Below are 23554 nucleotides of genomic sequence, written 5' to 3'. Positions count from 1 at the left end.
TCTGAAATTGCAAGGGGATTTTAGGCAAAAGCCAAAATGCAGATGAATGCCAGGGACACAAAAGAGCACACACTCCTTGGAGAACTGCCCTGCTTAGTAGTAGTGCCAAGAGATATGAAGATGGACATATCAGAAGGACTGGACATTGCAAGCTAGGAAGATTGGACTTTATCCTAGAGGGACTAGAGGATTTTAAGCAAAGAATTGGTATGATCAACTTAACATTTTGAAGAAAGCATTCTGGCTGCCATGAAGACAACAGAAGGTAATCAGCCACATGTGGACGCCATAATACAGATGGGAAGGTATGAAGACCTCACCTAAGGCCTACCCTGGAGAAAGAAAGGAGCGAGAGAAAGATACTTTCAATCTGATTTCCTCGTCTCACTCATTACTCAAAGGTGGTGGGCAGGTGGAAGTTGAAGGGGCAATACTAAATCACACAAAAAATTATCAGATAGTAACAATACCCACACACAAATCACTTGGGGATCTTGTTAAAGTACAGACTTTCATCAGGAGGTCGGAGCGGGGTCTGAGATCCTGAATTTCTTCCAGGCTCCCAAGTGACACCAATGCTGTAAGAGGGTGGTACAGTAAATAAGAGTAGGAGCAGAGTCTCCAGAAAGACCTGTGTTCACTCGAGTCACAGCTGTCACTTTCTATCTGCATGATCTTTTTGTGCTTCTCTTCCTTTCCTTATTTATAAGATGGTGAGGGTGGTGGTGGTTAGCAGCAATAGTATTAGTAGTAATAGTAGGAGGAGGAGGAGTAATCCTCAAATCATAGTATTATTATGAGGTTCAAATGTGGTAATGTGCATAAGTGCTCAGAATAAAAGAAGCTCCATAAAGGTTATCTACTATTCTTACTACTTTGCTGGTTATTTTTGTTCTTGTTGTCATTATTACTTGGACAATGGCAACTTTCACTGAGCTAGGAGCAATAAGAGAAGAAAAAGAAGTGGATCAACTTAGGTTTGGCCGTGTGGCTTCTGAGATGCCTCTGAGTCACACCATGGAATTCCCTGGCAGGTCACTGCATATATGGCCCTGGAGCCTCAGAAGAACAGTCTGGATTACAGTCCTGTGGATTTGGGAGTCATTGCCATGTAAGTGGTGAATTCGTAAGTGGATAAAATCACCTTAACTACCAGCAGAAAGGAGCCTTGGACTAAAGCCTGAGGATGATCAATATTTAACGCACAGGCTGAGGAGCCTGGCAGAGATGAACTTAAAATTCTTTAAAACCTAGTGGCAGTTCTTAATGTCTGGTATGGGATGGTTATACAATAAATCTGTATGTAATTGAGAGTAAGAATAGGTGATTATGTTAAATTGAAGACTGATTAAAATTCTGCTGAACTTCTCTTTCCTCTAATCCACATAATCACATCAGTGACTTCAGATGTTCTTTCCTCTGCCCTGTTTCCTATGCATCTTTTGCATATTCTTGTCTATATTCTAAATGCTTTCACGACACTTCTCTTATCCATACCCACATTTTCTTACCCACCATACATCAATCAAAAGAGGTCGGAAATGTGCCTTCCATGGTTCCAAAAGAATAATCTCTCCCTCCTCCCTGCATCACCAGCACCTGACCTGGAATGTGTAGACCAGCACTATCCAGTAGAATTTTCTGCAATGATGAAATCTTTTATATCTATCCTATACATAATGATAGCTACTAGCCGTGTGTGCCTATCAAGCACTTATAGTATGGCTAATATAACCAAAACTTAAATGCTTAATTTAATTTTAATTAATTTACATTTAAGTAGCCATATGTGACTGGTAGCTATCATATTGAACAGTGCAGCAGAAGATACTGGAAAAGTATTTGTTGGTTGGATGACATCTAGAGGAACCGATCTCTAGCCACTCCTCCCAGCAGAGAATCACAGTGTACCACCTCAAGCAAATAATTTTAATTAATTTACATTTAAGTAGCCACATGTGACTGGTAGCTATCATATTGAAGAGTGCAGCAGAAGATACTGAAAAAGTATTTGTTGGTTGGAAGACATCTAGAGGAACCGATCTCTAGCCACTCCTCACAGTAGAGAATCACAGTGTACCACCTCAAGCAATGGGAGAGAATGGCAGAAGGAGATAAGGTAACTTCCATGTGCTACAGCTGGAAAGATAAACTTTACTCATATCACAATTTCGCCTGAAACTACTGCTGTGTGGAACACATAAACTAATTTGTATACATGCAAACAGAGTTTAATCAATTGCAACGTATGTATTCTTACATTGGGATTTTCCAAGGCAAATTATGTGGCTGGCATAATTTGCCTTAGAAAATCCCAGTGTGAGAATATATATTACACTGGGAAGGCCAGCCTCATGGTATGCAACCTGGGCAGTCACACAGGACTCCACATGTAGGTCTCCCCCATTGATTTAATTCATTACTTTTATCATCTTGAAATTCTTAATTATTTTTTAACGAATGTCCCTCATTTTCATTTTGCACTGGGCTCTGCAAATTGTGTAGGTGGTCCTGTTCACAGCAGGTGGGCTCCCTATTACAGATTAATTATTGAAGCTGTGCCTTTGTGTGTGTTTGATTATTTAATCATTTGTTGGTATTTTACATCTATCCAAATTCAATTAAGTGACTGCTTCATTCTCCAATTACACAGCACACTCTCCTGAGAAGCATTTCTCCAGTCTCTGAAAGGTAGAGAGAGGACATGACAACATGAGAACTGCCAAGGCTGGCCCCTTTCTGGTATCAAACAGCTATCCAGAAAGCTGAGGAAACCTAGGAACCACAATCATCTTGGCATCTCATTTGGCAGGAAGCTGAACTAAATAGCATACAATGCCTATGCTAAGTTCAAGATTCTACATGACAGCTTTCATTCACTAAATGATTTATTTTTCAGCAAAGTCAGTGGAGTTATCTATCTGTAGTACTCAAACCATGAAGGCTTCCAGAATGCTTTAGCTCTGAAATCTATGTGCCTGAGCCATATGGATCTTTTTATGGGCATCAGGGAAGACAGGTTGTCTCCTGGTTTATAAGTATCAGATGTGACTCAGACATTACTAAGGTATATATAGGCACTTGATTCATATATAGTTTTCACCATAGTAAAACTTTTTGAGAAGCAGTTTTATGAATTAATCTCTATGGAATTAAACCTAAATGCTCCAAAATTAAGAACAAAGCAGCTCCAGTTACCAATTGATCCCTGCATATTATCCTCATGCCTCAAGACCTAAATTATACAGTGGATCCTGCAGAAAATATATTAGGTCCTACTTGCCTCCCAGGTCACAAGTGGCAAATACTAACACAATTGTCATCATGTCCTCTTCCTTGTGTATAGCAGGCATTGCTAATAGATCACAGCACTTATGTCTTTGATCATATTGACTCAAAAGTCTTCCCACTACAATACTCCAGGTAGTCACTACCAGTTAGTTGGAGTTGGCATGAAAGATGAAATGTTTCACCATTTCTTTCACAAGCTAATTCATTTAAATATTCCTCTAAATACCTTAGAGTGAAACATCCAAGGTAAAGCAATCTACATGTTGAAATAAGTAGACCTTGGTAAAGAAGTAGTTTTCTCTTCTTCATTTAAGGCTCTCCTACTCCCTTCTAACTCAGAGAATCAGGGATGCTAGAGAATCACTTTTAGGGTGATGTGATAGAAAGTACCAATTCATCAATCAAACCATACACTGAGCCACTGTCGTGCGCTACAGGAATCACAGGTCGAATCTTGAATGTGGATTACTTTGCTCTGATGGTTAAAAGCATAAAGAGAAAGCAATTTATGAATGGCCTGGTCACAATTTCTTTTCACTTGATGTCTGTTCAATTCAGCTACAAGATCTTAGTACTAAGAGGCTGCAATTTATGATACATTTTATAATCCCCAAAAGAAATATTCATTCTCAAAATTTTTTGAGGCAGACTCAAGAAACTCAATGAATTCCAAGTAGAATGAATGCAGAGATACACACCCAGGCCCATCATAATCCAAATGCTGAGAGCCAAAGATGAAAAGAAAATCTTGAAAGAAACAAAAAGAAAAAATGACTTATCACGTACAAGGGAACCCCAATAAGACTGACAGTTGATATCTCATCAGAAACAATAGAGGTCAGAAAGCAATGGGATGGCACATTGAAAATGCCAGAAGAAAAACAAAACTGTCAACCAAGCATTTTTTATCTTACATTTTTCGAATAAAGGCACTGACAGATAAACAAATGCTGAGAGAATTTATTTGTTGCGAGCAGACCCACCTTACAAGAAAAACTAATCTCTTTAGGCTGAAAGCAAGTGACCTTAGACAGTAATTCAAATACACACACACACACACACACACACACACACACACAAATATCAGCAAAGGTAATTATGTAATTATGAAAGACAGTATAAATATATATCTTTCTCTTTTCCACTCTTAAAAAGTAAAAAGCAATTGCATAAAGCAATTTCTATATAATTGTATAATTCAGTCTATAATATCACAATGTAATATATTTGGTAATAACCGCACAGAAAGGTGAATGGGAACAAAGTTGTGTTAAAGAAATGACACAAGATAGTAAAATGAATCCACAGGAACAAATGTGCAGAATCAGACATGTAAAATAAGAAGGTGAATATAACAAAGCCTATGATTAATACTTCCTCTCCTTTTTCTCATTTTCTTTAATGGACATAAAATTACACAATCATAATGTATTTTGGAGTTTTACCACACATATATGTAACATGTAATAATAACAGTAAAAAAGGAGGAAGAGCAAGTAGAGCAATATATTAATAACTTTTTTGTATCTCATTGAAATTAAGCTACTGTAATTCTAAGTAGATTCTGATAAGTTAAAATGTATGTGATAAGCCCTAAAACAACCACTTAAAAAATCAAAAAATATAGTGAAAAATCATTAAAAGAATTATACAGTTACATTAGAAAATATTCACTTAATGGGAAAAAAGAAAAGTAAAAGATGGATAGAAGGAAAAGGCATGAGACACTAGAAAACAAAAATAGAACAGCAGAAATAAATTCAACTATATCAATAAAACATTAAATGTGAACAAATTAAACAATCCAGTCAATAGGTAGAGAATAAGAGATTGCATTTTTTAAAAGCTCCAACTATATGCTGTCTATAGGAACCATACTTTATGTTGAAAGAGACAATTAGGTTGAAAGTAAAAGGATAGAAAATGATACATCATGTAAACAGCAACTGTAAGAAAACTAGACTGGCTATACTAATATCAAACAAAACAGGTATTAAGACAAAAATGTTACTAGCACTAAAGGAGAAAATTTTATAATAGTAAAAGATATAAAATGAACAAACTGCATTGAATTTATGGGATAGCATCAGAAGAGCAAATATTTGAAGTACAACATTCAAAAAGGAGAAGAAAAAGACAAAGTGGTAGAAAGCCTATTTAAATAAATAATAGTGAAACATGATGAAGTGGAAAACACATTTGCCAACCAAGAATACTACATGTACCCAGAAAAGCTGTCCTTAAGCAACGAAGGATAGATAAAGATGAACAAAACCTGAAGGGGTTAATTACCACCAGATCTGTCTTACAACAAATGCTGAAGAGAGTTCTTCAAGCTGAGAGAAAAGGAGGCTAATTAGTAATGTGAAAACATATGAACCTATAAAACTTGCTCATAAAAGTAAATATACAAAGTCAGAATACTCATTGTAATGATGGTGTATAAGTTACTTATATCTTTAATATGAAGATTAAAAGACAAAACTATTAAAACAACAATAGCTCTAATAATTCAGGAAGATGTAAATGATGACATTAAAAATTAAAAATGGGGGGAGTGGAGTAAAAGTGTAGAGATTTTGCAATCAAAGTTAAGTTGCTATCAGCTTAAAATAGTTTGTTGTACTGATAATATGCTTTTTGCAAGCTTCATGGAAAGCACAAAGCAAAAACTTATCATTGATACACAAAAATAAAAGGTAAAGAATCAAAGCACACCACTAGAGAAAACAACTTAATCGCAAAGGATGATGGCAAGAAAGAAAGAAAAAAATGATCTAACAAGACAACCAGAAAAACAATTAACAAAATCGCAGTAGAAAGTCCTTATGTATCAATAATTTCCTTGAATGTAAATGGGTTTTATTTAATCAAAAGACATACAGTGGCGAAATGGGTAAGAAAGAAAACAAGACCCAACTATATGCTGCTTACAAGAAACCCACGTCACCATTAAAGACACATATAGATTCAAAGTGAAAGGCTGGAAAATGATATTCCATGTAAATGGAAACCAAAAGCGATTAGGAATAGCTATACCTCAATAAAGTAGACTTTATGCCAAAAACTGTAAAACATGGCAAAGAATATCATTAATAATGATACAGGGATTAATTTGGCAAGAGAATACAATAGTTGTAAATATATAGATAACCAACACTGGAGAACCTAACATAAAAAAGCAAATGTTAATATATTTAAAATATACAATAATAGTAGGAAACTTTAATACCCTACTTTTAGCAATGGGAATATCATCCAGGCAGAAAATCAATAAGGAAACATCAGACTTAAACTACACTCTAGACCAAATAGACTAACAAACATATACAGAGCATTCCAATAACCACAACAGAATACACATTCTTCTCATGTGCACGAGGAACATTCTCCAGGATAGATCATACGTTAGGCCACAAAACAAGTCTTAACAAATTTAAGAAGACTGAACCCGTATCAAGTATCTTTTCTGACCATAATGGTATGAAGCAAGAAATCAACAACAGGAGGAATTTGGAATAATTTGCAAATATATAAAAATTAAATAACATGCTCCTGAACAGCCAATGGATCAATGAAGAAAATACAAAGGAAATTAAAAAGAATACTGAACAAATAAAAATGAAAAGCAAACTATCGAAACTCATGGGATGCAGCAAAAGCAGTTCTAAGAGTCAAGCTTACAGAAGAAATGCCTACATCAAAAAAAGAAAAAATATATCAAACAAACAGTTTGACCTCAAGGAACTAGAAAACTAAGAACAAACTAAGTTCAAAGTTAGTAGAAGGAGTAAATAATAAAGATCAGAGCAAAAATAAATACAATGGAGATTAAAAAAACAATAGATAATATTCATAAAACTAAGACTTGGTTTTTTGAGAAGATAAACAAAATTGACGAATCTTTATCTAGACTAAGAAAAAAAGAGGAATCAAATAAATAAAATCAGAAATGAGAAACAGAAATTACAACTAATACAACAGAAATATAAAGGGTCATAAGAGGCTTAAGAACAATTATATATTAACAAATTGTACAACCCATAAGAAATAGACAAATTCATGGACACATACAGCCTATCAAGATTGAATCATGAAAAATGGAAAATCTGAACAGAACAATAATAAGTAAGGAGACTGAATTAGCAATAAAAAATTTCCTATCAAAGACAAGCCTAGGGGCTGTGTGGTGGCTCATGCCTGTAATTCCAGCACTTTGGGAGGCTGAGACAGGTGGATCACTTGAGGTCAGGAGTTTGAAATCAGCCTGGCCAACATGGCAAAACCCCATCTCTACTGAAAATACAAAGATTAGTCAGCTGGACGTGGTGGCAGGTGCCTGTAATCCCAGCTACTCAGGAGGCTGAGGCACAAGAATTGCTTGAACCTGAGGGGTGGAGGTTGGAGGTTGCAGTGAGCCAAGACTGTGTCACTGCACTCCAGCCTGGGTGACAGAGTGAGACTCGGTCTCAAAAAAAAAAAAAAAAAAGACAAGCCCAGGACCTGATGATTTCACTGCTGAATTCTACCAAACATTTAAGGAAGAACTAATAATACCAGTCCTTCTCTAACTCTTCCAAAAAATCGAAGTGTAGGTGATACTTTCAAACTGATTTTATAAGGCCAATATCACCCTGATAACAAAACCAGACAAGAAGACTGAAAAAAAGGAAACTACAGGCCAATATACCTGATGAATGCTGATGCAAAAATCCTCATCAAAATACTAGCAAACTGAATTGAACACGCATTTAAAAGATTATTTACCATAATGAAGTGAGATTTATTTCAGGGATGCGATGCAAAGATAGTCCAACATACACAAATCTGTATATGTAATACACCATGTTAACAGAATGAAGGACAAAAACCATATGATCATCTCAATAGATGTGAAAATCACTTAAAACTCAACATTTTTTCATGATAAAAACTCTTAACTAATTAGGTATAGAAGAATTGTAGCTTCAACACAATAAAGGTCATATGACAACATCATACTCAATGAGGAACACCACAGCTAACATCATACTCAATGAGGAAAAATTGAAAGCTTTTCCTCTAAGGTCCAGAACAAGACAAGAATGCCCACTCTCACATTTCTATTCAACATGCTACTAGAAGTCCTAGCGAGAGCAATCAGGCAAGAGACAGAAATAAAAAGGCATCAAAATTGAAAAGAAGTGTAGATTGTCCCTGTTTGCAGATGATATGATCTATATACATAAAGCCCTAAAGAACCAACCAAAAATGGTAAACAAATTCATTAAAGTTGCGAAATCAACATACAAAAATCAGTAGCCTTACTATACACCAATAGCAAACTATCAAAAAAGGAAATCAAGCAAACAATTCTACATACAAACTATACCAACACTTAATACTTATGAATACATTTAACCAAGGGAGTGAAAAATCTCTACATTGAAAACTATAAAATACTGGTCAATGAAATTAAAGAAACATAAATAAATGAAAAATCATCTCAGGTTCAGGGGTTGGAAGAATTAATACTGTTAAAATGTTCATACTTCCCAAAGTGATCTACAGATTGAATTCAATCCCTATCAAAATTCTAAAGACTTTTCTTTACAGATAGATAAAACAACTCTAAAAGTTCTAAATGGAACCATAAATTATCCTGAATAGCCAAAGCAATCTTTAGCCAAAAGGAGAAAGCTGGAGACATTACACTACATGACTTCAAAATATACTGTATTAAGCTATGGTAATCAAAACAGCATGATACTGCCATAAAAACAGACACAGAGTAGTGGAACAGAACATAGAGCACAGATATAAATCCACACATTTATAGAACTGATTTTCAACAAAGATGTCAAGAAAACACAATGGGAAAAGAACTGCCTCTTCAATAAATGGTGTTGGGAAAACTGAATATCCACATTTAAAAAGAATAATACTGAACTCTATCTCATCACACCATATACAAAAATGACCTGAAACTAGATTAAAGACTTAAATATAAAACCCAAAACTGTAAAACTTCTAGAAAGAAAATAGGGAAAATTTTCCAGAACATTGGTTTGGGCAATGACTTTTTGGATAAGACCCCAAACACAGGTAACAGAAACAAAAATAGACAAACAGGATTACATCAAACTAAACAGCTTCTACATGGCAAAGAAAAAAATCAAAAGAATGAAGAGACAACCTACAGAATGAGATAAAATATTTGCAAACTATATATTTCATAAGAAGTTAATATCCAAAAGAAATAAGAAACAGAAACAACTCAATAACAAGAAAATAAAATCAGCAAATGACCTAATCAAACATTTCTCAAAAGAAGACTATAAATGGCCAAGAGCTTTATGAAAAAAAATGTTCCATCTCATTAACCATCAGGGAAAATGCAAATTAAACTCACATTGCGTTATCATCTCACCCTTGTTAGAATGGCTACTACCAACAAATAAAAGATAACAAGTATTGGCGATAATGTGGAAAAAAGAGAACCATTGCACAGTTAGTGGGAATACAAATTAGTATACCCAATAAGGAAAATAGTATAAAGATTCCTCAAATACTAAAAATAGAACTATTGTATGATTTAGCAACTCTATACTGGATGTATCTCCTTAGGAAATGAATGAGTATATTGAAGAGAGACTGCACTCCCATTTTCATTGGAGCATTATTCATAATAGTGGAATACTATTCAGCCACAAAAAAGAAGGAAATTCTGTCTCTTGTGACAACATGGATAAATGTAGAGGACACTATGTTAAGTAAAATACGCCAGGAACAGAAATACAAATACTACATGATCTCACTTATACAAGGAATCTAAAAAAGTTAAACTCATAGAAGTAGAGAGTAGAATGAAAGGTGGTTACCAGGAGCCAGGGTGGGGGCTGGGTGAAGAGGTGTTAGAGAAATGTTAGGTTAAAGGATACAAATTTCAATTAGATAGGAGGAATAAGTTCAAGAGATGTATTATACAACATTGTGACTATTGTTAATAGCAATATGTGGTATTCTCGAAAATTGCTAAGAGAGTAGATGTCAAGTATTCTCACCAAAAACAACTGTGAGGTAATGAATATGTTAATCTAGATATATATTGCCATTCTACAATGTGTATACATTTCAAAACATCATATTGTACATGATAAGATACACAATTTTGCCAATTTAAATAAAATATTTTAAAACAGTCACATTTCCAATAGCATCAAAAGATAAATACCGAGGAATAAATTTAACAAAAGACGTGAAAAAACTAATACTGTGAAAACTCAAAATATTGTTGAAAGAAATTAAAGACCTAAATAAATGGAAAGATTTCTCACATTTGTGGATTGGAAGATCTAATTTTTAAAATGAAGTCCTCCACAAATCTACAGATCTACAGAGTTAATGAAATCCCTGTCAAAATCCTGCTGGTTTCTTTGCAGAAATTGACAAACTAGTCCTAAAACTCATATGGAAATTCAAAGTCCCAGAATAGACAAAACAGCCTTGAGAAAGAAGTTGGAAGACTCACATTTTCAATTTCAAAATGTACTACAAAATTACAATTGTTAAGACAATGTGTTCCTGGCATAAGGATAGGCCTATACAGCAACGAAATAGGATTGATATCCAGAAATAAACCCTTACATTTATCACCAATTGATTTCAACAAGGGTGGCAGGACAACCTGATGTGGAAAGAGTAATCTATTCAACAAACATACTAGGATAACTAAACAGCCACATATAAAAGAATGAAGTTGGACCCTCCTTGTCACATATGTACAAAAACTAGTTTAAAATGGACCAAACACCTAAATTTAAGACTGAAACTATAAAATTCTTGGAAGAAAACATGGGTGTAAACCTTTGTGACCTTGTACCAAGCAATGGTCTGTTAGATATAACACCAAAAGTACAAGCAACCAAGGAGAAAATAGATAAATTGGACATCATTAAGATTTAAAACTCTTGTGTTTCAAAGACGACCATCAAGAAAGTGAACAGACAATCTACACAATGAAAGAAAACATTAACAAGTCATATTTCTGATAGGAATTTACATCTAGAATACATAAAGTACTTTGCAACTCAATAACAAAAAGATAAAGAAGCCAATTTTTTTTTTAAAAAGAATGTCTCCAAATAGACATTTCTCCAAAGAAGACGTACACATGGCTAATAGTACATGAAAAGATGTCCCACGTTATCAGGCCTCAGGGTAATTTAAAACAAAATCACAATGAGATATCACTTCAGACCCACTAGGATGGCTATAGTTAAAAAGAAAAATAATAACAAATGTTAGTATGTGGAAAAATCAGAACTCTCATTACTGCTTGAGGGAATGTTAAATGATGGAGTCACTTTGAAAACCACCCAGCAGTTCTTTGAAAGGCTAAATACAGAATTATCATACGGCCCAGCAATTCTACCCACAGGGTACACCTGCAAGAAAAGAAGACATTTGTTCACACAAAAACTTATACATGAATGTTCATAGCAGTATTATTCACAATGGTCAGTAAGTGGGAACAATCCAAATGTTCATCACCTGATGAATGGGTAAAGGAAATGCGGTATAATCCAGACAATGAAATATTATTTGACAATAAGAAGGAATGAAGTATTGATATGTGTTATAATGTGAATGATACTTGAAAACATCGTGATAAGTGAAAAATGTTAGTCACAAAAGACCCCATATTATACGATTCCATTAATACAAAAGGTCCAGAACAGACAAATCCATAGGGATAAAAAGTAGATGAGCGGTGGTTGCCTAGGGATGAAGAAGTTGTAGGAAAATGGGGAGGGCCTGCTAATGCAGTTTCTTAGTAAAATGATGAAAATGTTTTAAAATTGATTGTGGGAATGGGGAATAGCTCTGTGAATATACTGAAAAACATTAAATTGTACACTTTAAATGGATAAATTGTACGGTATGTGAATTATATCTCAACAAAGCTGTTTCTAAAAAAGTGTTATGAAGGAGCGTGGGAGACGCAGAAAGAGAAAAAAAAACAATGGGAAAGGGAAACAGAAGGAGAGGGAGAGGGATTGCTCTTCAGATTAGATTTACCAGCAAAGAGGAATCCAAGTAGAGAATTTGAGCAAAGTCCTAGGGAAGGAGACAGAGCTGCTGGCTTTGGTGTGACTTGCGCAAGTCCCTTCTCAGCTTCAGTTTCCTCATCTGTAAAATTATCAGTTAGAACCACCATATCTCTGTTTCTCTGGATCAGAGTTGCAAAGGACCTCTGCTCCTCTGACATTTCTGTTCTTTCCCAAGGGTCTGTAAATATTTGGATCAGGCGGTTATCTTCTCTGAGCTGTCATTATAAAATAAATTAAAAACAAAAACTTTGCTCAGCCTGAACCCCTTCCCCCCCAATCTCCCACTCCCCCAACCTCCAATTTTCACTGCTCCCAAAGCTCATCCTCAAATCAAACTGAGGACCCTAGAAGCCCAAGCCTGGTTCATCCCACCTGTAGTCTCGTGTATCGGGGATGGTGCGATTGAGAGGCAGCTGGTTGCTGAGGTACGCGTTGTAACCAAACTTCCGGAAGAGGTCCTGGGCCTTTTTCTGCTGGGCCTCAGAAAGATCCTCGCCCCACTGCCTGAAAAGCTGTGAGTGTGGGAAGAGTTTCATTTGGGTTTTGTGCTTCTTTGTCTCCTTCACCTTGGCTTCCACTGCCTTCAGAACAGGGCGTTCTTCATCTTTCACCCTCTTCATTGTGTTGTTCACATTTTCTTGCTGCCTCAGAGCCAATTTCATACTTTCTTCTGCAAATGAAGAGGACAGGGGTGGGAGAGAAAACATTTCAGCCCCTCCTTAGTTACCTGGGCATTCCTTTCCATCCTAATTTCCTTCTAATGGTTTACACACTACATCTTAAAATTTATAAGCTCTTGTCTCAGAGGATGTAATATGTCAGGGAACTGACATACTGCTGAGGCTTGAGTAGGTAATATGGCAGGAACCAGCTACGCAAGGCTGTATCAGCAAAGTATGTACTGGCTAGGTCTCTCCCTTTAGCCCCATCAAAACTCCTCCATCCCACATCTTCAAAGCTCCTCCAAGAACTGACTTACTATGATTTGAGAAATCAGCAGAAAATAAGCTAATGTTTTTCAGAATGAGGCCTGAGAACCACTTACATCAGAATCATCAGTTGTGTGTGTTTTTTTTTTTAATGTAGATACCCAGGCTAATCTCCAAATCCACTAAATCAGGATCTGAGAGCTGGGTGGAAATACAGACCGGAGAAATTACAGGAACCTGCTTTTCAATAAAACCAAGGAGTAATTCTTTTTATAGTGAAATTTAAGAAACACTACACCATTAGTGCCTAAAAAAGGCAAATCTGCTCTAACCACTACCACCATCATCCACCCATGCCCTTGCTTCTCATGTGCTTGATTTATGAGGAACTTTAAAATTGGAGCTGTCCTAGTCTTGCAATTTCCAACTTCCGGGATCATAAGAATGTCTTCAAAAGCTTGTTAAAAATACAGAATCTGGAGGTGGTTCGAAGATGGCTGAATAGGAATAGCTCTAGGCTACAGCTCCCAATGTGAGCGACACAGAAGACGGGTGATTTCTGCATTTCCAAATGAGGTACCGGGTTCATCTCACTGGGGCATGTCGGAAAGTAGGTGCAGGACAGTGGGTGTAGCCCACTGAGCGAAAGCCAAAGCAGGGCAAGGTATCACCTCACCCTGGAAGCACAAGGGGGAAGGGAATCCCAGGCCTCCCTTAGAGATTCTGACTCTGTTCTGGAGTAGAGCCTGAGAATCTGTATTTTAAACAATTGGTCTAGACAAATGTAATTGTCACATTAATTTGGGAAACATTGCCTTAACTCAAAAGAATGGACAGATAGTGATAGACCCAGGCAGAGGATGTTTTATGCAGAAGATGCCCTCCAGGATCCATGATGTTATCTATTATTTACCTCACCTTTCCACCCTGTAAGATTTGTGCTGGAGTATCTTAGCATATGCACCTGAACTCCCTCAGGCTCAATCTGTGTACTCAGCAAAAAGAAAAAGTAACCATTTTAGTGTTTAGTGATTATGACATTTTTCAGCACTAAATCCCACAATGGTGATCAAGGCACTCTGACATAGGATCCACTTTGTTCCTACTAATCTCCCCTGAGCCCACACGAAACTTCAGCCAGACTGAGAGGATCACCTGCAGCCTGTCCAGCATCTTTCCACAAGTTAGAAGAAGGCATCCTTGTTTTCTGGATGACTGCAACTCAGGGTCACCAGCTTGGTGAGGGGACAGCCCCACTGTGTGACTTTGCTCCAGGTAGATGAATCTCATGCCACAGCACATGGCTTGGCAAGCAGAACGTGTGCTGGATTTCAGATCCATATACAGTCCCCGAGAGGGAAGCAAGGAAGTCCTATGACTGGGAGGAGAACATGTTTGTGAAGTGATGTAAGACTGGCCCAAAAAGAAGGAAAAGGAGAAAGAGAATCAACTCTTGACATGGTTAAGACAAAAAGAGAATAGTCGAAAAAACTTGGGCAAAAAGTAAATGGTAGGTCTCTCAAAGGAGGCTCATGTGAACACCATGCATACTTGCTCAGGTAGAAACAAGAAGTGAGAGCATGCTGTTTACCGTGTCCCAGATGGAACAGTATGGTTATTCATACTTTTCTGTCCTAAGCACGCAGGGGTCCCAGGGTGGTACTGGGTTCTTCCGACCTCTAAGCTCCTCTGCGTTCTTCCTTGGGGGATATCTGATTTTCTCTTTCACTCGTGGCTGTCAGTGGGAGCTGGTTTGGACCTGGCCATCCTAAAGTCAATTTGAGGAAATGCATAATCTGATAGTATGAATACAGCATCACTAGGTCACCCCCATAACTTATACTGAAACCTTCTAAGCCCCCAAAGGGACGCACCCATTGACATCCCCATGGTGGGGTTTTTATGAACCCTGAGGGAGGTTCCAGAAAACTGGCTTAGAGTCATTGATCCCTCCCTCAACTGGGATATAATTATCATTGCTTCCTTTTGCTATTGGTAGCTTACATGATTCAACTAAGTTCCTTATTGACTCATGATTTTTTTAAATCCTCCTGGAATCCTGGAGGCAATGAGCAAACAGGATGAAGGGGAATTAAACTGGCTTTTAGTTACAGGAAGCCCTGTGGGAAAAAAAGAGCATTGGAGATCTAGAAACAGGGCCCAGAAGAATTTTTGAGGTTCATCTCAGGTGTGCAGGCCTCCAGCACTCCAGTCCCCTGGACCCGCCTTTTAAACGCTTTTTCTGTCTCTTTCTAACTCCTTGGCCTCCGCCGGACTCGGGGTACCCGCCGGGTGGTGTGGGACTGGTTTCCCCAACATATTTGTCTCCATTCAACTCCATAGATGACACCCTGCCTGCTAGGTCAGGTGTTCTCCAGCCAAGAACACTGTTATAGCTGCCTGGCTTCTGCCTGAGCAGCATCAGGTGTGAGGAGTGTGCATGGCAGCTGCCCAGTGGCAGGTAAGTCACCTGGACACACCTTGTACTGTCTCAGAAGTCAGAAGAATGCTTGCTCCTGCAGCTAGCACAGGGTGCCTGGGTGAGAGGCTTTTCTCTATATATATCTATGTTTGGTGTGATAAGTCCCAATGTGAGTCTCTGACATCACATCATTTCAGAGCGAATAAAATGTGGGAGCACCAAGAATAACAAGAAAGGTCTTTGCAAAGAAGGAAAGAGGAGTAAGCCAGATGGCTCTGGCTGGCTCATGGCACACTGTGTCCTAGCTGACGGAAAGAATAGCGAGGCTTTGGGTAGAACTCCTGCCATTTTATGGCTTGAGGAGGCTGAGCCAGTGATGAGCCCTGGGGATGGGTGAGAGAGTCCTGGTGTGTCTGGATGCTCTGCCAAGTAGTGAGGGTGGTGCTGGGGTCACCACCCTAGGTACATAGACATCCTCCTGGTGAAGCGTCACCAAGCATATTTGCATGGGCAATGTCTGACCCACGCAGGTAAGCCAGGGCTTGTGGAGCTGACAATCTTCCCGCTGTTTCATCCACCTCTTGCCCTATATCACTCTTCCCTTCATCCCTGTCTGCCTGTCTTTTTCTCTCTCTTTCCTAGATGCACCCACTCATTTATTCATCTATGTAACTTCTATGGATGAATAGAAATGAGTAGTGAATGAGACGTTCATGGAAACAGACCTTATGAAACTTGTTTTCCATAAAACTGTACCACAATAAAATATGAGGAGTCTTATGAAGGAGGACGTAAAAGGTGCTATGGGTGCCTTAGGCCTCCTTTTCTCTCCTTTTATTCTCTCCTTCTGTCCCATCACACTTTCCCTTTTTTTCTTCTTGTCTCCACACAAACTCTTTCACTCTCTCTCCCTGGACTCCCTCACTTCTCTGCTCCTTTCCTGTCCCAGCTCTTTTCTCCTCTCTCATCTCCCTTCTCTCTCTCTTCGATCCTTCCCTGATTGCTTCTTTCCCTTCCTTTTTCTCTTCTTGCCTTTCCTTCCACCCGTCTCCCAGCCTCACTCTGAACCCTGACAATGCTCAGTTCTCGTTTTAAAAGACACTTTCCCCAACTTCAGCCCCATGTGCACACACCGGGGCAGTCACATCCCTGCTCACACATAAAACACCTCCCTCAGGGGTTCCAGCATTTGATCCCTGTTACCTGGGGAGCAGGGGGAAACGGCTGCTTCCCTTGCTGAAGTTGGATGCGCAGGCTCATAAAATTCAGAGGCATTAGAGTTCCATGGTGAGCCGGAATCACAAACAAATCCCAGAATGTGTTGAAATCTTACCCTTAACTTTAAATGAGGAGATTAAAATTTGGCCCAGAGCTGTTTATAGATCACTTTCTGCATCCACTTCACAACCCTGCTAGGTCAGGTGGATAACTATCATTATTATCATCATCTCCATTTACAGAGCAGGAACCTGAGGCTGAGAGACAGAAGCACTTGCTCAAAGTCACACAACCACAGTGGCACATCAGGATTCGATCTTAGGTCCTCTAACAAAGCCCTCATTAGTTCATGACAGGAGCACACAGCAAAACGGAAGTGAGGCCTTTGCCCCAGAGATTGCCACCTCTCTTGAACAGCCCCTACCACACACAGGCCTAAGGACAGGGCTACGCTAGACATCCCTAAGGCCCTTGGGATTCTTACTCTGTCTCGCTGCCTGCATATATGTAGATATAATGATAATGCATGTGCACAAGCCCACACAGGCATACACACACACATGCTCACCTCCCCCATAATGCTCGCTCTAATTTCCACGTCTACTCACTTCGCTCTCAATACCCATCTCCCATTTGAAGGCACCGAATTCAGTGTCAGATGCTTCAATGAGCGACTGAGATGAAAATGTGACCTCTCGCCCATTTTCCCCTCTACATCCCTTTTTCCTAAGCGCCCATAAACATACACACACGCACATGTGTGCACACACATGCACACACACACCTTCCAGGTTAGCGTTGTAAACTTACTCAGATGCTTCAATTTCGTCTCCAACTGGGAGAGTCTTTTTATCACTGCCCCGTCGCGCTCGTTCAGATGTAAAGGAAGCTCCTTGTGGAGACCACCCATAAACAGGTTTTGTAAAGTCCCCTTGCTAAAAAATACCAGAAGGAGATTGACAGTAATGGCCAGAGTCAGCCCAATGCAGAGGGCTTTGGAGCGTTTTCTCCAAAACGTCATCTTCTTCCTGGGGCTCATCCACTCCCTGTGGGGTTGAGTGCGTCACTGCCAGAACAGGTTAAGGATCAGAACCAGCCCAGCTTTTGTGGGAAAGAGAGTTTCTGGGGTGCCAGTTGAGTTGGTCTCCCCTGTGTGAGACACCCATGGGAAGCCATGGGTGGCCTCTAAGGAGAAAAGTCTCCTTATTCCACAGGTTGCTCAGGGAGACAACACTCCCTTGAAGCAGTGGAATATAATCAAACATCTTGGCTCCTCCCAAAAGCTGCTCCCACCCATTTCAGTCCCGATAAGTTGAAGATCTTAAGTAGTTTAGACACACGCCTTTGCTCAAGGAAATTCACAGAAACCGCCACTGCTGTACATCTTATTGAATGACTCATGATTCTCTTTTACTGATTAATCCTTTTCTTCATCCCGTCCACCCCTTCCCATCTGCCCTAAGAACAAAGAGCTTGTAAACCAATAAATTGGGTGGAGCCCGAGAGCTCTGGAACGGGAGCAAGCCTCCGATGCTCTGGTCCCCTGGACCCACCTTTTAAACACTTACTCTGTCTCTTTCTAACTCTGTCTCCACCGGACTCGGGGTACCTGCCAGGTGGTGTGGGACTGGTTTCCCCAACATATTTGTCTCCACCCAACTTCATAGATGACACCCTGCCTGCTAGGCCAGATGTTCTCTGGCCAAGAACACTATTATAGCTGCCTGGCTTCTCCCTGAGCAGCGTCAGGTGTGAGGAGTGTGCATGGCAGCTGCCCAGCGGCAGGTAAGTCACCTGGACACAACTTGTACTGTCTCAGAAGTCAGAAGAATGCTTGCTCCTGCAGCTAGCTCAGGCTGCCTGGGTGAGAGGCTTTTCTCTCCATATATATATATCTATGTTTGTTTGATGTTTAATGTTCTGTGTCCCTGGAAGAACCACCTGGGAGACTCTGATAGGGCATGTGAGGTCTGGTCCTGTGGGTGTAAGAAGGGGATAAATAGGATGAAAAGAAATCAAAAAGCGAGAAGCCTCTGTACTCTTAGATCCTTGCTTTTTTGAAGAGCTGGGATCTAAGATGTCTTTTTACCTAACTCTACAGGGTTTTGGACATAGTAGGTGTGCAACAAATGCTTGTCCCACAAACTTAAGGAGAGACTTTCTTGCTAGTTCCTGGGACCTCACTGCCTAGAAGGAGGTGGAGAAGAGCTGGAGGCAGTGCCCAGGGGTTGAGCCTCAGGGGATGACCCTGATTCACTGGTCTCTGTCCTTTGCTTGTCGTCTGCACAACTTCATACACTGGGCTTCTACCTTGCCCCAGCTTCCAGTAACTCCTTTGCCTCCACACCTCACACTTATAAGATGTTTTGGACGAATCACCAATGATCATCATTGTAGAAAAAACACTTCAGGGGCCGGGCGCGGTGGCTCAAGCCTGTAATCCCAGCACTTTGGGAGGCCGAGACGGGCGGATCACGAGGTCAGGAGATTCGAGACCATCCTGGGCTAACACAGTGAAACCCCGTCTCTACTAAAAATACAAAAAACTAGCCGGGCGAGGTGGGCGGGCGCCTGTAGTCCCAGCTACCTCGGGGAGCTGAGGCAGGAGAATGGCGTGAACCCGGGGAGGCGGAGGCCTTGCAGTGGAGCTGAGATCTGGCCACTGCACTCCAGTCCGGGCGCGGAGCGAGACTCCGCCTCAAAAAAAAAAAAAAAAAAAAGAAAAAACACTTCAGGCCGGGCGCGGTGGCTCAAGGCCTGTAATCCCAGCACTTTGGGAGGCCTGAGACGGGTGGATCACCGAGGTCAGGAGATCGAGACCATCCTGGCAACACGGTGAAAAACCCCGTCTCTTATAAAAATACAAAAACTAGCCAGGCGAGGTGGTGGCGCCTGTAGTTCCCAGCTACCGGAGGCTGAGGCAGGAGAATGCGTAAACCCGGGGAGGGCGGAGCTTGCAGTGAGCTGAGATCTGGCCACTGCACTCCAGTCCGGGCGACAGAAGCGAAGACTCCGCCTCAAAAAAAAAAAAAAAAAAAAAAAAAAAAAAAAGAAAAAACACTTCAAATTGTTCCCCAAGGCTAAAAGTTTTAAGTTCTCAGTGTACTGTCAATCCCGTCAAAATCACAGCTTCCACCCCAGCCTGGCTCTTTGGACTATTTATTAGGTCCCAAACACAGCACATGTGACATGTGCTGAGGCAGACATGTGAATTAAAGGAAAGAAATGCGGCTTTAGGAAAAACAGACAGGACGAAAATGAACAAAATGGAAAGGAATCACTTCTTCTGTTTTGCAGGGATAGAAAATGTCTCCCAGCCTCCCACTTGCAAATTAGACTCAAAACATAAAAAAACGCATGATCCAGCCAGGCACGGTGGCTCATTCCTGTAATCCCAGCACTTTGGGAGGCCGAGGCGGGTGGATCACCTGAGGTCAGGAGTTCAAGACCAGCCTGGCCAACATGGCAAAACCCCGTCTCTACTAAAAATAACAAAATTAGCTGGGCATGGTGGCAGGCGCCTGTCATCCCAGCGACTCGGGAGGCAAAGGCAGGAAAATCACTTGAACCCAGGAGGCGGAGGTTGCAGTGAGTTGAGATCGTGCCATTGCACTCCAGCCTGGGCAACAAGAACAAAACTCCATCTCAAAAAAAAAAAAATAATCCCTTCTCCTTCTAGGACAAGATGAAATACATACATTCATCTCCTCTATTCCTTCCCACTAAGGCAAGTAAAAACTACACATGATATGTAAAACAAACCTAAGAAGACTGAAAGGTAGAGAGAAGAGGGCAGGCTGACTAGAGATCTCCAGATATCCTAGCTGTATTAGGAAACAGATTCCAAGTTGCTGGATGCTGGAGCAGTCAACAATTTGGAAATGCCAATGGGCAGAGACAATAAAAGCCCCAAGAAAAAGCTGCTTTCTCTAACCAAAGAAACAGGAAATGGGAAGCCTAGCAACACAAAAATGTTTAGACAACAACTGCCCTACACCAGCCAAATGCCGCTGAAAACCTTGCAGTGCCATGCCTACCCCATCCACAGAGGCCTCGTGGGGAGCCTAGACTTCCAACCTCACCCCCGCTGTGAGGATGGGCCCTTGCACCCCCACCTTCCCCTCCAGGGTGGTGTCAGTGAGGGTCTCTTGGGGAGCCAGCATTTTCGTCATTGTCCCCACGTGATATCAGTAAAGGAACAGTGGCCCTCCCTTTTCAGCCAGTGTGGTATCAGCAGAGGCCTAATGGGGAACCTGAACTCCCTCCCTCACCCATCAGTAATGAGGCAGCCCTCCCCACCAGGTGTCAGTGGAGGCCAAGCATGGAACCTGGGCTTCCACTCCCACCTGGCAGCGATGAGATGACATCCCCCGTTCCCCACCAGAACAGTGTATGAAAGGCCTGCTAAAACAGATTTACATAGGATCCAGAGTCTCATAAAATTATATTCAGAATGGCCAAGTGCAACAGGAAATCACTTGTCATATCAACAAACAGGAAAATCTCAACTTGGAAGAGGCTATCAACAGACACCAACACCAGCTGGGCATGGTGGCTCATGCCTGCAATCACAGCACTTTGGGAGGCTGAGGCAGGAGGATCGCTTGATCCCAGGAGTTTGAGACCAGCTTGGGCAACATGGTAAAACCCCATCTCTACAAAAAATACAAAAATCAGCCGGGCAAGGTGGCACATAACTGCAGCCCCAGCTACCCAGGATGCTAAGGTGGGAGGATCACGTGAGCCCAGGAGGTTGAAGCTGCAGCGAGCCATGATTGTGTCATTGCACTCCAGCCTGGGTGACAGAGTGAGACCCTGTCTCAAAAAAAAAAAAAAAAAAAAAAAAATTGAAACAGATACCAACACCAAGATGACAGAGATGCTGAAATTGTCTGACAAGGATTTAAAAGCAGCCATACTAACGAGTGATTATGAACATGCTTGAAACAAATGAAAAAACAGTAAGTCAGCAAGGAAATCAAATGTTTCAGCAAAGATATAGAAACCTCAGGAAAGAAGACATAAAAAAGAACCAAATGGCAATTTTATAAATGAAAAATACAATAAACAAAATTTAAAAATCACTGGGTGAGCCTCAACTGTAGAATGACAAGGACAGAGAAAAGAATCAGTGATCTTGAAGATGATATCATAGAAAATGTTCAATCTGACCAACAGAGAAAAAGTAGACTAAAAAAAAAAATAAACCTCAAAGACCAGTGAGATTACAACAACAGATCTAACATTCATGTCATTGGAACCTTAGAAGGAAAAGAGAAAATGCAGGGCTAAACAAGAACGTAAAGAAATAAGGGCTGGCTGGGAACAGTGGCTCATGCCTGTGGTCCCAGCACTTTGGAAGGCTGAGGCAGGCAGATCACCTGAAGTCAGGAGTTCAACACCAGCCTGACCAACATGGTGAGACCCCATCTCTACTAAAAATACAAAAAATTAGCTGGGCCTGGTGGTGCACACCTGTAATCCCAGCTGCTTGGGAGGTTGAGGAAGGAGAATCACTTGAACCCAGGAAGCAGAGGTTGCAGTGAGCCGAGATCGTGCCACTGCACTCCAGCCTGGGCAAGAAGAGTGAAACTCTGTCTCAAAAAAAAAAAAAAAAAAAGAAAGAAAGAAAAAGAAAAGAAAAGAAATTTCCAAAAGTTGGCAAAAGACACAAACCTACAGATTCAAGATGCTGAGCAAACCCTAAATAGGACAAACTCAAAGAAATTCATAATCATCTGATGCCCAGATGCATTATAATCAAACTTCTAAAAACTAAAGACAAATGAAAATTCTTAAAAGTAGCAAGAGAAAAATGACACTTACAGGGGAAAACAATTCACATGATAGAGTTCTCGTCAGAAATCAAGAAGACCTGAAGAAAGTATCACAACTTTTCAAGTGCTGGAAGAAAAGAATGGTCCATCCTGAATCCTTCAGAATATCCTTCAGAAACGAAGAAGAAATCAAGACATTCTCAGATAAGAAAACTAATAGGCCGGGCGCGGTGGCTCAAGCCTGTAATCCCAGCACTTTGGGAGGCCGAGACGGGCGGATCACGAGGTCGGGAGATTGAGACCATCCTGGCTAACACGGTGAACCCCGTCTCTACTAAAATACAAAAAACTAGCCGGGCGAGGTGGCGGCGCCTGTAGTCCCAGCTACTCGGGAGGCTGAGGCAGGAGAATGGCGGGAACCCGGGAGGCGGAGCTTGCAGTGAGCTGAGATCCGGCCACTGCGCTCCAGCCTGGGCGACAGAGCGAGACTCCGTCTCAAAAAAAAAAAAAGAAAACTAATAGAATTTGTTTCCAGCAGACTTACCTCAAAAGGATGACTCCAGAAATTGTTCTACGTAAAGAAATGACAAAAGAAGGAATCTTGGAACAAGAAAAACAAAAGAACAGTGTTAAAATCTGAGTAAATACAAAAGACTTTCCTTTTCCTCTTGAGTTTCCTAATTTGTGGTTGGCAACCAAAAATCATAACATTGTCTGCTGTGGTCTGAAAATATACGGAAGAGATATTTAAGACAATTATACTGTATACGGGGGAGGGTAAATTAGGGACTTTTTTTTTTTTTTTTTTTTTTTTTTTTTTTTTTT

The 23554-nt window shown here is 40.3% G+C and overlaps 1 protein-coding gene across 1 annotated transcript in view; it reads right to left on the bottom strand.

Moving 5' to 3' along the window:
• GALNT8 (polypeptide N-acetylgalactosaminyltransferase 8) overlaps window positions 1-18108 on the bottom strand; it is a 58225-nt gene extending 40117 nt beyond the window's left edge. The window contains exons 1-2 of the mRNA XM_017883317.1: window positions 17763-18108; window positions 12756-13053 (exon numbers count right to left, since the gene is read on the bottom strand). Of these exons, the coding sequence (XP_017738806.1) occupies window positions 12756-13053; window positions 17763-17991 (527 nt within the window). The 5' untranslated portion in view covers window positions 17992-18108. The remainder of the gene's footprint in view (window positions 1-12755; window positions 13054-17762) is intronic.
• Window positions 18109-23554: the final 5446 nt, after the last annotated feature.

Source organism: Rhinopithecus bieti, unplaced genomic scaffold (assembly GCF_001698545.2).
Source record: "Rhinopithecus bieti isolate Rb0 unplaced genomic scaffold, ASM169854v2 scaffold_13342, whole genome shotgun sequence".
NCBI lineage: Eukaryota > Metazoa > Chordata > Mammalia > Primates > Cercopithecidae > Rhinopithecus > Rhinopithecus bieti.
The sequence above is the reverse complement of the archived record's forward strand: the minus strand, read 5'-3'. Positions and strand labels throughout refer to the sequence as shown.